Source organism: Vombatus ursinus, unplaced genomic scaffold (assembly GCF_900497805.2).
Source record: "Vombatus ursinus unplaced genomic scaffold, bare-nosed wombat genome assembly UNPS02015404.1, whole genome shotgun sequence".
In the NCBI taxonomy this organism is placed as follows: domain Eukaryota; kingdom Metazoa; phylum Chordata; class Mammalia; order Diprotodontia; family Vombatidae; genus Vombatus; species Vombatus ursinus.
Window position 1 is genome coordinate 2,796,342 of NW_020955182.1, and position 20,201 is coordinate 2,816,542.

Below are 20,201 nucleotides of genomic sequence, written 5' to 3' on the forward strand. Positions count from 1 at the left end.
AACACTGCCCCATTAATCACGGCTAAAGCACAGTTAGGATGCTGTCTTTCCCCTGCCAAAAAATCCTCAGCAGCTCTTCAAGGCCGATGTCAAGGCTTATGCTTAGCCTGGCATTGGAGGCCCTCTCTAATCTAGCCCTGGCCTATGTTTCTAGCTTTATCTCTCCACTACAAAATCGTGCTGTTTTCTTTACCATCCTGCCTGCCTCCTTGTCCCCACTGATATCTTAACATCATTTGAAAGACCCTTCTCACCCCCCGCTCCAACCTCATCAAATCCCACCTCCCTATAAAACTTTCAATAATCATTCCATGTAGAAAGGTTCTCTATTTTTCCTGTATGCTGGCATTTCCTGTATGCTGCCTTATATTGCAGTTATTTGTTTATTTATTCGCCCTGTTCCCCAATTAAATTGAAAGGGACCATATCTTATTTCTCTTTTTGTCTGTCATAGCATTGGCATCATACTTAGCTATGTAAAAGAGGCTGAGTAAATATTTGATAATTACTCATTTATTCATTTCTCCTAATTAAATTCTGTCTCTTTCCCTTTCAGTCGTAAGAAAAAAATTGCCAGAGGTTAATCACAAGACACAGAATTTCCCTATCTATATCTTAAGCCAGTCAGTAAGGGGAATTCAATTAGGGGCAGGTAGGTGGTATGGTAGTTAGAGTGCCAGGGCTGCAGTCAGGAAGACCTGAGGTCAAAACCAGCTTCAGATGCTTCCTAGCCATATGACCCTGAGCAAATCACAACCTCAGTTTTCTCAGCTGTAAAATGGGGGCAATAATAGCACCTACCCCCCAGGAGTGTGGTGAGGATCAGAGATCATGTTTGAAGTGCTTGGCACAGTGCCTGGCACAGAATCAGTGCTATAAAAATGTTCACGCAGGGGATACAAAAAGAGGCAAAGGACAATCCTTTCCTTTAAGGACCTCGCAATCTAATGGACTATTAGTTTTATTAATATTAATTAAGATATATTTATTATTAATTTTATTAATATTACTTTGTTGGTTTAATGTTTAATTATTTAATTAACAATGTTAATACTAAGAGTAATAGTTTCTACTAAATGCAAAAATATTATTCCCCCTAGGAAGCATAAATTCCCAGTGACTAAGTTCCGTTTAGGATCATAAGATTTAGAGCTAGAAAGGAACTCAGCTGTCATCTAGCCCACCCCTCAAACTTCCCAACATCAGAGATAAAACAGCTGTTCTGAAGGGGCAGTGGGACTTGCCCAAGACTCTCACATAGGTTCATCTTTCATTAGTCAAGATGAAAAGCTCCAATTGCAATCAGAGAAAAAACTAATCAGACCGAAGTTCACTTACATTATCAATGGAAAGACAGATGTTTTTATTCAGCTCATATTCGTGTGGTGAATGCTACTGTTTTCTGCTCCTAGAATTCTGTGTGACCCTTTTTTTCAGACTGCAAATGCAACAACTTTGAGTTATTTAGTGACGGGGCTAAAACCAAACACCCTCTATGAGTTCTCTGTGATGGTGACTAAAGGCCGGAGGTCAAGCACATGGAGTATGACAGCTCACGGGACCACCTTCGAGCTCGGTAAGGGTCTGCAGCGTTTCATGGCTCATGTTTTCTGCCCCCTCCTCCCCCTCTTCATCACATGGGATGAAGGGCGAGAGCCACACCAGCTTTCCAGCACTGTTTTATTCATCATAAGTAATTTGAATAATCAGCCAGTTAATTTTATCAGTGCCTCTTTATAAGAGCAAAAATTACCTGAGACAAAAAGGTTAAATAATTTACTCTTGTCCAAAAAGGAGCTGGTGCTATACGTGCAATAGAAATAAACTCACTGACTTAGTACCTTTCTCTTTCTGTCAGATCTTTTTTGACATGTGGATGGGAGGGCACACCCCAGGGTGGTGTGACTTGGCTATTTACCTCTGCCCTGCTGCTGGTTAAGGAATCAAGTGGCTTCTTATAAGGTTTCACTTAAAGGTGTCCTTAGGGTGTTTTTTAATGGGCTTGAGACAAATAACTCTGTAAAGATATTGAGGAACAGGGCTTTAGTCTGTAGTTCCATTATTCCATTGTTCCTGTGGTCATTTGTTAGTTGGCCACCCTTCAAGTCCTTCCATGTTATATTCTCGGGCATGTGCTTTAACCAGGTGATTCAGTCTATATGAGATCATTGTTTCCTTCTCTCCCTACTGGGATATGATTGACAGGTTTGTTTTTTAAAAACAACCATAAAATATCGCATTTGTTGCTTTCCGTAAAATTCATTGAGGCCTTTTCATGAGAGGAGGGAAGTAGGATGAAATGAATTCATAAATTGTTGAAGTTTACGTTTCTTTTCCTAAGGCTTAAGAAAGCCTGTTACTTTGATTACAATCCAATGGCAAATGGAAATGTTTGTGTTGTTAGAAGTGTATTTAAATTTCATAGTCCTATTTCACACAAAGTAAATGCTTTTACAAAAGAATAATTTGTGTTTGGAAAGGGGAGGGTAAAGCATAATTCATTAACTTTCTAATTGCTCTTCCCTTTGTGCACACACATGCTGCACAGTCATTTAATTTTTATGGTTTCTCTATTCCACAGAGTTTTTCTTTTAAAAACAGTAACAGTGTGTTTTACTAAAAGGGAAAAGAAGAGAAAAAAAACTTCCATTTCAAAAGAATGTATTCATTAAGGGACTAGTGACAGTCTTCACTCTTGGTGTGGTACTTGTATTGAGTTAAAGAGAACTTTTTGACATATAGAACGTCCTGACAAAGTAGTTAGAATTGAAAGGAGAGGGCTTTTGAATTAAGGAATTTGATAGCTAGCTCTATGTGTCTGTCTCCTTGAGAAGAGGCATTGTGTAACAACGAGAGCCTGGGACTATGTGACTTTAGGCGAATCTCAGCCTCTCTGAGCCTCAGTTGCCTCACCTATAAAATAGAGGTAATATTGGCAGTACTGACCTAATTGAGTTCTTCAGAGGAGTGAACAAGATCATGTTTATAAATTATTTTGTAAACCTTGAAGCACTGTGTGAAGATCAGATATCTGGGCCTATCTGACAGTTATTTTAGAAGAGTAGAGCTGTCTTACATTGCATGTCTAAAGTCTTCATAATCATGAGATTTAGAGGTGGAAGCGACCATGAAGATAATCTAATCCAACCTCCTTTTTTTTTTTGAATAGTGGATGAAACTGGAGCCCAGAAAAGAAACTCACTTTGCCCAAGGACAGACACATAGATAGTAAATGACAGCTGAAATTTGAACCCATATCCCAGAACTCTAAATCCAGTACTCCTCTCGTGATCTATAGATCCCCTTTATGATTAAAATGCTTTCCTCACAACAGCCCTGTGGAGTGGGTAGTGCAGGTTGTCTTCTTGTTTCCATTTTATAGCTGAAAAACCTGAGGTTCAAAAGATGTTGAGATTTCCCCATAATCACATGTTTTTCAGTCGTATCTGATACTTTGTGTCCTCATTTGGGGTTTTCTTGGCAAAGATACTGGAATGGTTTGTCATTTCCTTCTCCAGCTCATTTTACAGATGAGGAAATTGAGACAAGCAGGATTGAGTGACTTGACCAGGGTCACACAGCAAGTATGTGGTAGAACCAGGACTCAATCGGATTCCAGGTCACTGATCTTTCTGATATGCTGCCTGGCTCAACATACTAACATTTTTAGAGAAAATCACCAAAAGATGTTTATGTGAATTAAGTGAATGTGTTTTTCTTTCTAGTTCCTACGTCTCCACCCAAAGACGTGACAGTAGTGAGTAAAGAGGGAAAACCTAGGACCATAATAGTGAACTGGCAACCTCCTTCAGAAGCTAATGGCAAAGTTACAGGTATGGTGCTTTTCTGAGCTTGGAGGTGGGCGTGAGGGGCTCAGCGTCAGGGATCTTGAGTTCAGTACTGACGAGGGGACCATCCCGTTCATCCCTGGGATTCTAGCAAAGGCATAATAAATGTATTGCCACTTGGTAAGCATATAAAAAGGATCATGGCAGTGAGTTAGGAATTTTCTCTGGCTGCCTCTCTGTATACATATACATATATACACATGTGTGTGTATAATTATATAATATATTAAATATATTTTATTTAATATACATTTCATTAAATATTTCCCAATTACATATTTAAAAAATTTTAACATTCATTTTTTAAAATTCTGAATTCCAAATTCTTTTCCTCCTCTCCCTCTTCCCCCCTTTTGAAAAGGCAAGCAGTTCATGTGAAGTCATGCAAAACATAATTTGACATTAGCCATATTGCAAAAGAAAACACAGATAAAAAAAAAGCAAGAAAAATAAAGTTTAAAAAGTGTGCTTCAATCTTCATTCAGAGTTCATCAGTTTTTTCTTTCTGGAGATGGATAGCATTTTCCATCATGGGTCTTTTGGAGTTGTCTTGGAGCATTGTATTGATCAGAGTAGCGAAATCTTCACCAGTTGGTCATCTTTACAATCTTGCTGTTGCTGTGTACAACGTTCTCCTGGTTCTGCCTTCTTTTTGCTGTGTTTAAAATTGCCTCTACATTCCATGTGAAACATAGGCTGTAGTGAGAGATGGATTGATGAAAATGTGAAAGAAAATACTGAACTCTTCAAAAAGATTCCAACTGTTACACTTAGTTTGGTAGAGCTGTTCTGTGGTCTCACACTTCAAGTGACCTGGAATGTCCTAAGGCTTATCATGTGAGAATATAGCAACATACAACAAAGTGATTCCATTTCTGTACAGCTGTTGGGCTAAATTGTTTTCTTCATGAAAGCAAAGAAAAAATGGTTGGAGTACTTAGTGTTTGCAGGATTTCCTATAACTTCCTGTATTCTCTCATCTTACCTTTAGTTATTAAATGCCTGACACTTGAGGGTGATAAAACATTCTGGAATTGTTCTATCAAAAATACTATAGGATATTCTGAAAAAGGCATTGAAAAGGAGTAAGGGATTTGGAGGGGCGGAGTGGGAGAGAACAAAGCAGGTTCAAGAATTTGATTATAGAAGACTTTGGGGGAGGTAGCATGGTGGAATGGAAAGCAGGCTGCATGGGAAGGAGAGGACGGTCTCATCTTGCCTGGGCCGGCTTGCCTTTCTGGCACTCTCCAGCCTCCCCCCACAGCCACCCCTGTGCAGCTACACACACTGCATGGCATTGCCCTGGGAGACTCCACCCTGAAATTAAATCCCTCAGGACAATGACAGCCTCGTGGAACTCATTCTCAATGATGATATGCTTCCACCTTGTCATATCCTTCTCATTCCAGCAGTTCTGAACCCCCAGCTGTCATTTCTCAGACCTCTTTCTCTGCTTCTCATCAACTACTCCATTATTCCCATACTCCTCAACCCAGCAAAAAGTCCCACTCTGAAGTTACCTAACCTTCCTGTGTGCGCTCTGGAATGCCTGCTTTACAGGCAACAAATTTGCTGTCATCTTAAACCTTTTTCCTTTCTTACATTTTCCATCTTCTTACACTCATTGAATCCTGGTTCCCTCCCAATGACACGCCTTCCCTGGCCAACCTTTCCAGCACTAGTTGCATTTCACTTATACCCCCCAACTCATTGGTCTTATGGATAGAATTGTAATGCTCCTTGCTCCCCATTTCTACTTCCAGGCTCTCCCTCATTTCCATGATCTACTCCTTCTTCACAGAGATGGCCATATTTTTTTTAATTTATTTATTTTTAGTTTTCAATGTTCACTTCTGTAAGATTTTGAGTTCCAAATTTTCTCCCCATCTCTCTCCGCCCCCCACCCCAAGATGGCGTGCAATCTGATACAGACTCTACATATACATTCATATTGAACCTATTTTAACATTAGTCGTGTTGTAAAGAAGAATTAGAACCAATGGGAGAAACCATGAGAAAGAAGAAAAAAAGAGAGATCAAGTAATGTACTTCGATCTGCATTCAGACTCCGTGGTTCTTTTTCTGGGTGCGGACAGCATTTTCCATCACGAATCCTTTGGAGTTGTCTTGGATCCTTGCATTGTCGAGAGATGAATCTGTCAAAGTCAGTCATTGCGCATTGTTGCTTTTACTGTGCACAACGTTCTCCTGGTTCTGCTCACTTCCCTCAGCATCGGTTCATTCAAGTCTTTCCAGGTTTTTCTGAACTCTGCCTGCTCGAGATGGCCGTGTCCTTAATCTGGCCCTCACGGATCCTCAACTGCTCCGCTTCCATGTTCATCCACTCTGAAATTCTCTTATCCGATCCTACCCTGTCATTCCATTTCTCCCTCCTCGCAATCCCTAGTATTCTTCCTCATCCACACCGTGACTTAGAATCCCTCAGTTTTTTCCGAGAGTATCACCCATACACTGGCTCTGCGCTCATCCTTTCCTCGCCTTGACCCCTTAGTAAGCCAGCTTAGCTCTGCACTTTCCTCTCTTCTCGAGTCCCTTGCCTCCTTGCCAAGCCTCAGCTTTGGATTCCTCTCACCTCCTCCTATTCACGTGCTACTGATTGAAGCTGGAAAGAATCACAGCCATGACGACTACCTGTTTTTGCTACCTAATTTCACCTGAGCCCTCTCTGCAGCAAGGCAGTCTTCTTACACCTCAGTACTCACCACAGCAGATTTTCCAGTCATGTCATCCCTCCTCAAATCTCCCATAACTCCCCCTCCCTTTCCCTTCTCTGCTCATGTAAAACTCCCTGTTCTCCCCCTTTTCTCACTTCACATCACTCAGATGGTTTCCACCACTCTCTCCTTCTTTGCCTCTGTTTCACATGCACTGGTGGCCCTTGTGCTCCCCAAGGCAAACCCCCTATGTGCCCCTTCTCCAGCAGACTGCTCTCTTACATTCCCACTCTCAGTCATTCTCAGTCTCTACCTGTTTGCTGGCTGCTTCCCTATTGCCTATAGATATGCCCATATCTCCTCCATCCTCAAAAAACCTTCCCTTGATGAATCCATTCCCACTAGTTATCATACTACATCTGTCCTCCTTTTTGTGGCTAATCTCCTTGAGAAGGTCATCTATAATAGGTGGCTTCCCTTCCTACCTTCTCACTATCTTAATTCTCTGACTTCTTACCTCATCATTTAACTGAGACTGCTCTCTCCAAAGTTACTTACAGAGATGGAGAGAGGGGAGAGGAGAGGAAGGAATAAGCATTTTATTAAGCACCTACTGTGTGCCAGGCATTGTGCTAAGTACTTTACAAACATTATCTCATCTGACCCTTACAACAGTCCTGTGAGGTAGGTACCATTGTCCCCATTTTACATTGAGACAGAGGCTAAGTGACTTCTGAGGCCAGATTTGAATTTGGTTCTGTCTGACTCCAGGCCCAGTGCTCTATCCACTGCCATTCCCTGGTCATCTTCTAGTGATCTCTTAATTGCCAAATCTAATGGCCACGTCTCTGTTTTCCTCCTTCTTGACCTCTCTCCAGTCTTTGACACTGGATACTCTCTTCTCCCTAGGTTTTTGTGACTCCTGCCCTTTCTTGGTTTGTTCCTATCTGTCTGACCACTCCTTCTCCTTCTCCTTTGCTGTATCATTATCTAATCTTGACCTTCTCTTCTCCTCAACACTCTTTCACTTTATCTCATCAGTTCCCAGGGGCTCCATTATCATCTTTATACAAACAATTCTCAGCCCTATTTACCACCCCTAACCTCTCTGTTGACCTCCAGTCCCAACTGTCTATTTGGCATCTTGAACTGATTGTCCTACCGATACCTTGAACTCCACATGTCCAAAGCTGAACTCATTATCTTTCCCCCAAAATTCTCCCCTTTTCCTAACTTTCTTAATACTCTCAAGGGCACCACCATCCTCCCAGTCACCCAGACAACATCCTCAATGCTTCACTCTCTTTCACCACCCAGGTCCAGTCATTTGCCATGTCCCATCAGTTCTGCATTTGTGACATCTCTTGTATATATCTCCTTCTCTTCTCTGTTGTGCTGCTGCCACCCTAATGCGGGTGCTGACCCCCTTTTGTCTAGACTTTTGCAATTTTCTGCTAGTCACTTTCCTTGCCTCAAGCCTCTCCTCACTCAGCTGTCAAATTGCGGGTCTGGCATGCTTTCTCCTCTCTCTCTCCTCTCTCTCTCTCTCTCTCTCTCTCTCTCTCTCCCCCCCCCCTCCCTCCCCTCCCCCGTCTCCTCTTTGTCTTGCTCTTCCTCGTCTCTGTCTCCCTGTCTCTCTCTATTATATATATATGTATATATGTGTATATATATATACATATATACACATATACCCTTCTTCTCTCTTCTTCCTCCTCTTTTTCTTCTTCCTTTTCTATCTCCTCCTCCTCTTCTCCTTCTCTGTGTATGTATATATGTCCTCTTCTTCTCTCTCCTCTCTTCTCTCTCTCTCTCACACACACACACATATACACACATACACGCACACAAACACACACACACGTATCTCACCCCATCCACTTCACCCCAGTGGCTCCCTGTTGCCTCCAGGATCAAATATAAAATCCTGTTTGTCTTTTAAAGTCCTTCATAGCCTGACCCCTTCCTGCTATTCCAGTCTTCTTACCTTAGTCCCTTCCACATTCTCTACATTCCATTGATTCTGGCCTCTGGGCTGTTCTTTGCACAAAACACTCCATTCCAGACTCCACACGTTTTTACAGCCTGTCCCTCATGCCTGGACTCCTCTCCCTCCTTCTCTGTCCCTCTTGGCCTCTCTAGCTTCCTTCCAGTCTCAGCCAGAGTCTCACCTTTCTCAAGAAGTCTTTCCTGATCTCCCTTAGTACTTGTGCCTTCCCACCTAGATTCCTGCTGATTCTGCATACATCTTGTATGGAACTATTTGGTGCTTTTCTTCTTATTCCTGGTGCTTAGCACAGTGCCTGACATAGAACAAGTATTTATTAAATGTTTCTTGACTTGGATTTGAAGGACCTTTCCTCAGATCCTGCCTCTCCTTCTGATACCTTTGTGACTTTGAGCCACTCAGGCTCTCTTGGACTAAATGCTCAAATCCTATTTCATAAGCCAAAACCCATATAAAAATGCCTCCTTCCTCCATCCAGTAAGGGAACTCAGTCTGCCTAGCATTCAGAGACCTTGAGGTTGAATGAGTGAATGAATGATGATGAATGAAAAAGCATTTATCAAGCCTAAGGTTGTTCCAGGTTCTAAGCTAAATTCTGGGATATAAACAAAAAAACCCGTGATTATTGCTGGAGTCGATCTTCTAATGGAGGGAGGCCATGGATATATGAGAGTGGTAGCCAGGGAATGGAGTATCTGAGAAGTCATTAGGATAATGAGTTGATTGATTGGGTAAACAGTTGACACTTCCTTTCCAAACAACATGGTAGTATTGATTTAATTCCTAAGCAATAGTTGGATAGGAGCTTATGATGCAGATGTCAAGATGGGCAACTGGAGGGGTTGCATAGCATGGTGTCAGGCCTGGTGGGGTGATCTGGAGCCAGTTAGATTTAGTGGGTTAGTTGAGTTGGCTCTCACTCCCAAATTAATATAGCTTGCCCTAAGAATTTCTGAAGATTGGTAGATTAACCCTCTCTAGGGTTAGAGAAACTTAATAAAGTATGACTATATTCGCTTCATCCCAAATCTTGGTCCCATGTCACACTATTGATCTATGTGGACCAACTTCTGAATTCCCTCTAGTGTTCTTCATGTAAAATAGTAATGGAACCCTCATTCTTCAGAGAAGCACCTTTAAAAAACTAGGGTTCCGGGGTTTAGGATTAGACCCAGAAGGCCAGATCAGATTTTAAGTTCATTATTTTTCCAAAATCTTCTGCCTCCAATTACTCTGCATTTGCAGTCATCATTAAAACTGCATGTCTTTAACTAGACTTTTGGTCTATGAAAAGCTAGCATCCTGATTTCTGAGACAGGGGACACCAGGTAGTAAGGATTCTCTGCAGGGTATGCATGAAAACATCTCACTCCTCCACTCTGGTTTGTGGAATATATAGCGTGCCCCGTTTATTCCTTTTTAAAAGTTGTTCTGGAGAGGGGACCTTGAGCCCATTGGTGATTGTTTGTCTGGCTTTGTGTCATTTATAGCCAGAATGGGACTAAGTGGTACTTTTTGTGTTGGTTTTTTATTTACATTTCCTGGTGTGGAAGTGTCTGCAGCTTGGCAGTCTTTTGTTTCCATTGTGCCTCATTAAATGCTCATTGTAATGCTTGAGCTCAGTGAAGCAGAAGGAAATCCCTGATAGAACAGGTACAGAAAAGACCAGATTTCTGTGTGCAACTGGAACACGTGTGCTGAATGCCCTCTGGTGGAATTAGTAAATAAACAAGGATCTTTAACCACGTAGCTCTGGGGAAGAAAGATACCTTGGATTACTGACGAGATTTGGTGGATATTTTCTCCCTCTTCAGTTGGCATTTTGCCATAATTCTTTTTAGTGTCTTAGGCCATGGCCAGATTTTAGTGTGAGTTTTTCATAAATTTTGGTTTTAAGGAAAATTGCATTGTTTCTTTTTTAAACAACAAAGCCTCAGTTTGGTATTTTAAAGTAGAACTGGTCTAATGTTGCTCTTCTTTCTCTCTCTTCCCTTGCCTCATCTTCCACCACCTCTTGTCCTCAGTTTATTGACTAAGAAATCAGAATTGCCTTTGAAATTACCTAGAAAATCAGAAGGAGGGAAGAGCAAATTAAATGATGGCAAAAACCCCTGGGCCCTCGTTTTTTCCTGTCCTTTACCTTACCTTCCAAAAGATGTGAAATAGGGAAATTCTCAATGATTTTTAACTTATTAAATGATTCTAATAATCATACCTGTTTGCTTTTCTACCTGAATAAAATGCAAGTTTCTTAACCTGTTTAAGACCTTCTGCAGTCTGTGTCCAGCCTGTGCTTCCAGCCTTATTTCTCACTACACTCTTTGCAATTTTATTTTTCAGCCAAACTGGACAAACAGTCATTCCCCGACCCCCTCTTGCCCTCCTTGTCTACATGCATTTGTCCAGACCATCCTACTTTATCTCCCTCCATCTGGACTTCCTACCAGACTCAGTCTTCCCTGATTTCCCTGCATTAGAAGAGATCCTTCACTTTTACATTGCTCATCTGCCTCTGAGTGTTTTAGCTTGCATTTTATTTATTGGTGAAAATGTCTTTTCTCCCTACTAGACTTAAAACTCACTGAAGGCAGGAACTACGTCATTTTTTCATCTTAGTATTCCTAGTACCTAGCAAATGGTAGGGTTTTTTTAAATTAAATTTAATCTAGTTGATTCAGTCCAGACATTTTTCTTTTAGTACTTCTGAAATGTGGCCATGTGGCTCTTTGCTTAAAGGGAGACATTATATATGTAGATATATATTTAAAATTATTATATATCATCCTTACCTATAAGAATATTTTCACAAGGAAAAAGATACCTTGAGCTGGTGACCACATTTCTTGTTTTATTTATTTTATTGTTAGCTTTCCAAATTATATTTGAGTAGATTCATGAGATTCCCTTTTAGTCATTATTTGCTTTGATTTTAATTAAGTTCGTTTCTTTTCCCTTTCTTTTTCTTAGATATTTAAATTTACATCTCTCGGTAGAGAGACAATAGAAAGAGTATGGAATTTGAAGTCAGGAAAGACCTGAGTTAGGATCCTGTCTCTGACCCTTATGATTATGATCCCACCTCCTAACCTCTCTGACCCTGTTTCATCATCAGTAAAATGAGGATGACCACATCTGTAGTACTTAGCACACAGGATGGTCAGGAGGATAAAATGAGATTGAGTATGTCAGGTGCTTGGCATGCATTATTACTGTGCTATATACATACCAGCTCTAATTATTAACCTATAGAGAAAAATCACCGAAGATTTCTTCTCTCCCTAAATCCTTCGGACAGGATACATCATTTACTACAGTACAGATGTGAATGCAGAGATTCACGACTGGGTTATTGAACCAGTGGTTGGAAACAGACTGACTCACCAGATCCAGGAGTTGACACTTGATACACCGTACTACTTCAAAATCCAAGCTCGCAACTCCAAGGGCATGGGGCCAATGTCCGAAGCGGTCCAGTTCCGAACACCTAAAGGTAAAGTGCCCCAGCCCGTCTTTCACACATTCATGTGGGTATGGCAAGACCTGTTCCTTAATCAGAAAAGTCAAGGGTCACACCTTTGGAGAAGATGGGGAAAAAATAGGATGATGGCGGTATGTGTTTATTTTTTATTTCTTTCTCAGGAGTGTGTGTGTGAGTCCCCTTGTCCTCAGCCTTGTGTGACTCATCACCCCTAGGTAACCCAGGCAGGCTTCCTTAGGTTCCTAGGTCCCAGTTTCATCTCAGGGCCCACCTTCTGCACTCTGCTGATCCAGGAGGCATTTGCCGTAACTGAAACCACAAGGTTTACACAGCAAATTTGATTCTTCTGGTGGCATGTGGGATGGATGGTTCCATTTTAGCAAAGGCGTGGCCGTTGTTTACCTCAGGAAGCCAAGAAGCCCTTGTTGATGGGTCTCTGGGGGGATGGGAAGGTGGGGGAGACTCTGGCATTCGCTGTCGAGCGCAGAACCAGGGGTGAGCAGCACGAACTTGGGGCTTCGCTTCTTTGTTGTGTGTCCTCTGTCTGTCCCACCTTCGCGCTGGTGACTTTGCTCTTGTTTTTCTTTCCTGTGCTTGGCCTGGCAGCGGACTCTTCTGACAAAATGCCTAATGACCAAGGTAACCGAGCCAAGAGCCTCTCTGTCCTTTCTTTCTTGTCCTTTCCCAGATACAGCATGTTTGTGAAGGAACTGCACACTTGCTCATCCAGAGAGAGATGAGTCTGGGGCTGGGGCTGGGGCTGGGGTTGGGGCTCTTCAAGTACCAAGGAAGCTGGAAATCCTATGTATGGACCAAGTGTGGAGAATAAGCACTGATCTCTCTATGGAGGGGGCTCATGAAAAAATAGATTGGAGTCATACTGCTCCAGAGGTTGGGCACTTAGACTTGGTGAGGCTCTCCTTTCTACAGGATGCCACAGTCAGGGGTGGAAGCAGATGCTACCACCAGCATTCTGAATGTTTATAGTGTGGTACATTTGGTGTAAGAATTTGCAAACAGGAGAGTGAGACCAAACCTCCTTTCTCCCTCCTTTTGATACTCAGCACCTATAGAACTTTAGAAGAATCATGTAACCTCTCTGGGCTTCAGTTTACTTATCTGTAAAATGAAGGGTATTGGATTAGTTGCCTCTGAGATTCCTTTTAGCTCTATGTCTGTGATTCCATAAATCCATAATGTCCCAGAACTTAAAAAGTTTACTTTGAACCTGTGAAGTTAATCTTCTACTGCTCCATCAGGATGTGTTCAATTCCAATCTGTGTTTCTTAGATTCTTAACTTAAAACACCTGATAACTTTGAAAACAAGGTCAAGAATGCTTTGAAGGGAAACAGATAGTTTAGTCCCACCTTTCAGTAATCTTGGAATAATTAGCAAGACCTCTTCAGTGTAAGTACTTAAAAAGTGCTTGTCTGCATTTAAATTAATCCTTTTCTTACTAATTAGGTTTTTTTTTTTAAAAGTTAGTGGTTATTTATTGTGAGAGGACAAAAAGTGAATTTTGGCAGTTTACCCTCTAAGATGCTTAAAGGATAATAAATTAAGAAATAGTAGGAATGTTCAGGCTTCTGTTAGAAGTGAGAAAGACTCAGAGCTTAGGGTCTTGAAGAAATGCATTTACATTTCAGACTCTTAAATCTCTCCCTGGGAGGTAGATATCTTTGTTAGTCGTAGTAACAGAACAACAAACCTAAGGATGGTCTGGAGGATTGAGGGAGAGAGTGAAACCTAAAGGGAGTAAGTTTTCCAGTACTAGGACACTTTCCCCCATTTCTCTAGAATAAAAAAATCATCTTTCTCTACATTCAAGCTACAAAACTCTGGCTTTAATCTAATAGAAAACATTGAGTCTCTCAGATTTATTCTACTAAGTGAGTCAGAGTTAGCTTTTTCTGTCAATCTCAAGGCTGGATTTCTTTAAGAAACACTTCCTAGTTACCTCCTACCTGTCAGAAGGAGTTCCAGCTTGTTACATTTCTAGTTATTTGATTTTCTGTAAACCTGTTCTTTCTTACTTCTGAAGCCTGCTGCTTTCTGCCTACTTGATGTTTGGAGGAGAATGTTACTTTTCCTTCTAGGTTTATTATGCATGGGAGAGCTGTTATCAGAGAAGCCTTTACCTTTGCATTTTTATCTAGCCTCCTCCAAAGTGTAACACTATTATTGACTGGTTTCTGAGACATTAATTTAGTAATATCAGGAATGTTGGGTGGTAAAGTGCTGAATAACAGCTTTTATAGTGTAACACTGTGTAAAAATCAGGATTGGTCCACAAATTCATTTCTAATGATTTCCTTTGCTTTACTTGTTAGAGTTTATATCTGATTTTAGAGTGTATTAGACGAGTTTAAGACATATGCCACTAATGTGAAATTAGGGTGGTATGGGGAAGGACCTTGTCCTTTTTTTGACAGGCCCCATAGACTGCTCTTCCCAAGAAAAGAGGGTCACAGACACTAAGACACAAAACCAAGTGACGACCTTGCTTCTTTTTTATACTAAATAGCTTCTTTCCTTATAGGGACTGTCTCACTCCCTGTATAATCTTTATGGAATGTTTGACAGTCGTGTAAAGTTTCTCTCAAACTGTACCAGAAAGTTCCTTCCAGATGCCAGGGTAATAGAGCTCCATGTAAGCACCTTTCCATGTGTGTAAAACCTGCATAATGCCCTTTACATTACATTACATTTACAAGAAAATATACACTTGCCGTCTGTGCAGCTCTATGCTCCCTGGTTCCTCAAGTGAAAAGTAAGCCTAGAAGCCCATCAGCCATCAGTCTGTGGAATGTGATGCATTCAGACTCGATAAGTGATAACTGACTGGTTTCTTCTTCAGCTTCAGGGTCTTCAGGAAAAGGAAGCAGGCTGCCAGAAACAGGATCTGATTACAAGCCTCCGATAAGTGGTAAGACCTTTCCCACACCAGTTCAGATCAGCAGGCGAGAGAAGTGTTCTGTATCATGAAACTGCCTATTCTGGAGCCTGTTGTTCTTATGCTCCATACATTTAGAGGTTCTGGGCTGGGGCATGTCCAAAAACATTTGGTAACTTACTCCAACAAGGACAGAATATTAAGTTAAGATCATAAATAGAAAACCTGGGTTCCCTTTCCAGTCTTCCCATTAATTAGTTCTGTGACCTTGGACAAGTGACTCAGAGCCAGGTCCTGGGATGCTTTGATCCAGTGTTCTTTACCAGGGTGCCTCCCAATAACATCATGTCTTTGTCTAAAACACGTTATCTCCCATAGTCGTCCCAGTGGCCTTAGAAGGTAGGCAGGGCAAATCTCGTCCGCATTTTGTGGATGAGGAAACGGAGGCTTGAAGGAGTTCCATGACCGTCTCAAGTGCACACAGAAGTTATGGAGCCAGGACTCAGACTAGCGTCCTTTCCAGTATAACGTGCTCCTCCTGTCAGGTAGCAGGTATTTAATATGCTGCTTTCCTAAGAGTTGGTGTTGTCCCAGTACTGTCTGGGATAGAATAACATAATAATAACGTAACATAATAATAAAACATTAAATGCTCCTGAGAGAATAGCTCCCATTTCCTTTGTCTCTCCTTTGATAGCAGGGCTCTCACTGAGTGCCCCTCCTCTAAGGGCTTCATGGATAGATTTCAAGGGCTCTGTGAATTTGGATGGGAGGAAAATAGATCTTTATCTTCATTAACCTCCACTGTGATAAATTTTTAAAAACAGCCTTATTTCAGAAAGGGGGTCCCAAGGCATCATCAGACTGCCCAAGGAGTCCATGACCAAAAACCCTGCTTTAGAGCCCACCGTGGTGGTCTGGGCCTGCTCTAGTAGTAGCTCTGCACAGGTCAGTGTTGCTGGTCAGCTGAGGCACCAGCGGGCAAAGACAGCCGCCACACAGCTACGTAGAACCACTTTTCAAAAGAAATCTCTTGGCCAGTTAGGATGTTAATAATAAGATGCATTCCAAGGCATTCAGTCCAAACTGCTTAATTCAATCCCTCTACCCTCCAGGGGACCCACACTTTGATTAGTTTGAGACAACATGAATCTTTTATTCCTGAAATTAGGGACACCTCTTTGACAGGATAGAAGACAGCACATTCAGGAGCTGTCTGTAGTAACATCATGCATTTACTTTACCAGTTCTAATTGTAACATGTTGTTATTGAGCCCTGTAAGCATCTACATTTACTCTTAACCCAAGGCTTCTTGCCTGGTGGATTACAGTTGACAGGTTGATCTCAGTGCCCAGTCTGGTTCAATGCAGGACCACTGGCTACTTCTGTGGCCTTATTTCAGTTAAGAAGAGGCTACCGCTAAACTTAATCAACATGCTTTTAATCAATGTCTACTCTGTACAATGTTGTTGTTATTGCTAAGTCATTCAGCCATGTCTGACTCTTTATGACCCCATAGACCATTCTGTCCATGGGGTTTTCTTGGCAAAAATACTGGAGTGGTTTGCCATTTCCTTCTCCAGTGGATTAAAGCAAAGAGAGGTTAAGTGACTTTCCCAGGGTCACACAACTAGTAAGAGTGAGGTCAGATATGAACTCGGGTCCTTCCTGACTACAAGCCCAGCGCTCTATCCACTGAGGTACCTAGCTGCCTAGTATGTGCCCTAGGCACCAGAAATATAAAAACAAAATTTAAGTTGTCCTTGCCCTCCTGGAGTTTACAATTCTATCAGGAGAGGCAACATTCAATAAATAGATACATACAAAATATATGCAAGTTGGCTTTGTGAGGGAAGGTGTTAGCACGTGGGACCCAGGAAAGGCCTCATGCAAAATACGGCATATGTGAGACTTAGAGGAAAACAGAAATTCCAAGATGTGGCAGGGAGAAGGCAAAGCATTCCCTGATGGGGAACAGTCAACAGAGAGACAAAGACCAAGAATATGTAGTGCTATCGTGGGGAGATGGAGGGTGGGGACAGCAAAAAAGCCAATTGGACTGGACTCGAGTCTATGAAGGGGACTAGAGTACAGTAAAGCTGGAGAAGAAGGTGGGAGCCCTGTTGTGAAGGGATCTGGTACAAGTGGAGGAGTTTGTGTTTGATCCTAGGAGTAAGAGGGAAGAGATATTTTTCACTTTTCCTTTCTTCCTCAGCACTTCACACAGTGGATGGAACATAGTAAAGACTTAATAAATGCCTACTGACTGACTGTTAGTGGACAGCGGGAGGGCTCCACACGTGTCCTTGAAATGTCACGAGAAGACACCCAGCATATATGGTACATTCATGGAAGGAGAGAGAGAAGAGGCACATAGAATGCACAGGCGCTTTGGGATCAGGGGCATTGAAGGGAACCTCCAAACCACCTGAACACTGGAGAATTGAGTTTCTTTTGCGTAAAGTCTGCTCCTTCAGAGTCGTGTTCTAACCATGGGTTTCATCCCACCAAGTTTCAGCAGTACCTAGAAGGCCAAATGTTTCTTTCAGCCTTAGGATCTGTAGTTCATTTTGATTATTGCATACATTTGAGATGTTTCTGTGTAGACATTTCATACAACAAGTTTTTAACAACCTTCTGATATATAGCAGGTACATAAAATACTGTGTGAAGTCCTGAGAAATGAAATAATCAATTTCTGTGGTAGGCATCAAGGAGAGTTTCTTAGAGAGGGTTGCACCGTTTCCTTGGTTCCTCAAGTGAAAAATAAGCCTAGAAGCCCATCAGCAATAATTATGTACGGGGTACCGTACATTCGACAGAAATTGGGAGGGTGACGTCTTAGTCTTAGCAAATGGCATGAATGTGGAAGAGGTCTGGATGTATTCAAGACAGTAAGTAATGTAATTTGGTGAAAAGAGCACTCGTGAAGATATGCAGCGTGACCTAATGCTAAAGATGCTAAGTTGTGGAGAGCCCGTCTAAATGATTAAGCCATTTGCCAGGACCTTGGAATGCTGCAGGTCTAAGAAGGAATCTAGAGGGGAGCTGATGATAATAGTTACACAGTACAGGAAGCACCTTAGGAGTTTCAGGAAGTAGCCATGGGGCACATGGATGTGATTTGGAGATGGTTAGAAGTCAGCCTAGGTGTGATACCACTGTGAGAAGAGGCAGTGACTAGGTGCAGAACCTAATTTTGGAAGTCAGTGCAGTGTGTTCAGGGACTAGGTCTGAGAAGAGAAAACTGGCCAGAGAGTGAGACTGAAACTGAGATGTTGAGCCTCCTGTACTTATCGGAGGAGAATCGGGCTATTGAAAGCAAGAGCAGATCTGTGCAGAGGCTGAGAGCCTGTGCCACCGTGCTTGCCATGGGTCCCCTCCGCTTCGTGTGCCCCCTCTCCTCCCAGGGACGATAAGCTGTCAGATCAGATCTTGTCCACATCATGAGCGACTGAGCTTGCTCCTGTATTCTGATCCTGTCGGTTTGCGCTAAGGCGAATGGAGGAACTTGGCTAAGTTAGACCATTGAGGAGTTTTGAGCACAGGCATGGCATGGTCATCTCGATGCGTGAAGACTTGATTCTAGCCACAGTGCAAAGGGAAGTGAGTGAATGGTGTGCTAGTTGTACAGACTCAGAGGTCATAAACATGAGAGAATGCCTTGATAAAAGCAGTGTTTCTTACAGTGAAATCAGATGAAATTAGGCTGAGAGCAAAAGATAATCAATGGATAGTCTGTGTGTTTCATTGAATATCTTCAAATGAGATAATATTTGTAAAGCACTTATCACAGTGTGTAACATGTTGTAGGTACTTAATAAATGCTTGTTTGTTTTATTCCTTCAAGACATCTAGAGAATTGTAGGAATGATTCCTGCATGTTGGATGGGTCTGTTGTTGGCCAACTTATGGTAGGAGATGGTCAGGAGCCATGAAAAAGAGCAGGCATGTGGGAGTTGCCATCTGCATTTGTTTTTTGGTCCAGACCTGTGATTTAATTGGTAGAGGGAACTGTCTGTGAGGAAGCTCTTCCTACCAGTGAAGATCATCACTTGCCCCATGTCTCCCCAATTACAAAACCAGCTCGGTATCTGCTATCCTACACTGCCTTTGCATAGCAGAAGGAAATGCCCACATTTTGTTTATTTGAGAATTAGGAGTAGGGGAAGGGAAAGATTTTTTTAAGAAAATGTGTCTTTGAAATTATGATTATTGAAGGCAGCCCAGTGTGGTAGAAAAAGCACCAGCCCTGAAGTTAGAAGACCTGGGGTCAAAGCCCAAAGTAAGGTTCTTTACTGTCTAAGTGACCTTGGGTAACCTCTCTGAGCTTCCGTTTCATCGTCAGTGAACTGAGGAGGGCCTTGTGACCACAGTCTGTTATTAGGCATCCTCTAGCACTACATTCTGGGAAAGCTGTAAACTGGGAATAATATTTACACAGCTACCCCAGGGTTATTGTGAGGACCAAGTGAGATAACAGAGCTAAGTGTCTTTTTAGCCATTGAGCATTATGTACATGCTATTGGCAGTTTATTATCATTATGTTATTCTGAAAGTCAGTGAAAATATGCCTTGATTTGTGGTACAAGTTCCATAAGATCAGCCATGTGCTTTATAATGCCAGAGGTGGGGCTCTGTTTGTTCAAGTAGGACAGTGTAGGAAAACTTTCTAATAGACTTTTAAATGTCCTTCAGTGTCCTGATTGTGTTCAAGATTCCCCCATACATTAACCAACATGCTTTTTTCTCCTCCCTTCAGGTAGTAACAGTCCTCATGGAAGTCCCACCTCCTCTCTAGACAGTAACATGCTCTTGGTCATCATCGTCTCCATTGGCGTCCTCACCATTGTGGTGGTGGTGATCATTGCTGTGTTCTGCACTCGTCGCACCACCTCCCACCAGAAAAAGTAAGCACGCCCATCCTTGCCACTGCTTTGTTGGAGCTGGGGCAGAGAGAGAAGGGAGGAAGGATCCGTATAGAGAAGAATCACATAGGATGATAATGCATGAATAAATTGCGATCTGTATTAAGAGAAGGAATTCTCTTTGGGATGAGCACCTTTGAAGTACAGTTTGCCTATGAGTGACTTCATTAGGTATGTGTGGAGGAGCAGCAAAATTCATTCCAGTGGATAGGTTAACTAAGAAATAGCAAATCAAGTAAGATTTTGTCCCTGAATAATTTGATGAGAAAATTTTTTAAATTCCTTTTAGATATTTTTAGACCTGTAGTTATTCATTTCTGCATACGTTATTGATAAAGTACAACAAATACTAAAAAAAAAAAGCCATG

At 41.9% G+C, this 20,201-nt stretch overlaps 1 protein-coding gene across 1 annotated transcript in view; it reads left to right on the forward strand.

Annotated features, from left to right (window-relative positions):
- NEO1 (neogenin 1) overlaps positions 1 to 20,201 on the forward strand; it is a 292,148-nt gene that overhangs the window by 253,800 nt on the left and 18,147 nt on the right. The window contains exons 21-25 of the mRNA XM_027847412.1: positions 1,438 to 1,576; positions 3,726 to 3,833; positions 11,827 to 12,021; positions 14,869 to 14,937; positions 19,668 to 19,815. Of these exons, the coding sequence (XP_027703213.1) occupies positions 1,438 to 1,576; positions 3,726 to 3,833; positions 11,827 to 12,021; positions 14,869 to 14,937; positions 19,668 to 19,815 (659 nt within the window). The remainder of the gene's footprint in view (positions 1 to 1,437; positions 1,577 to 3,725; positions 3,834 to 11,826; positions 12,022 to 14,868; positions 14,938 to 19,667; positions 19,816 to 20,201) is intronic.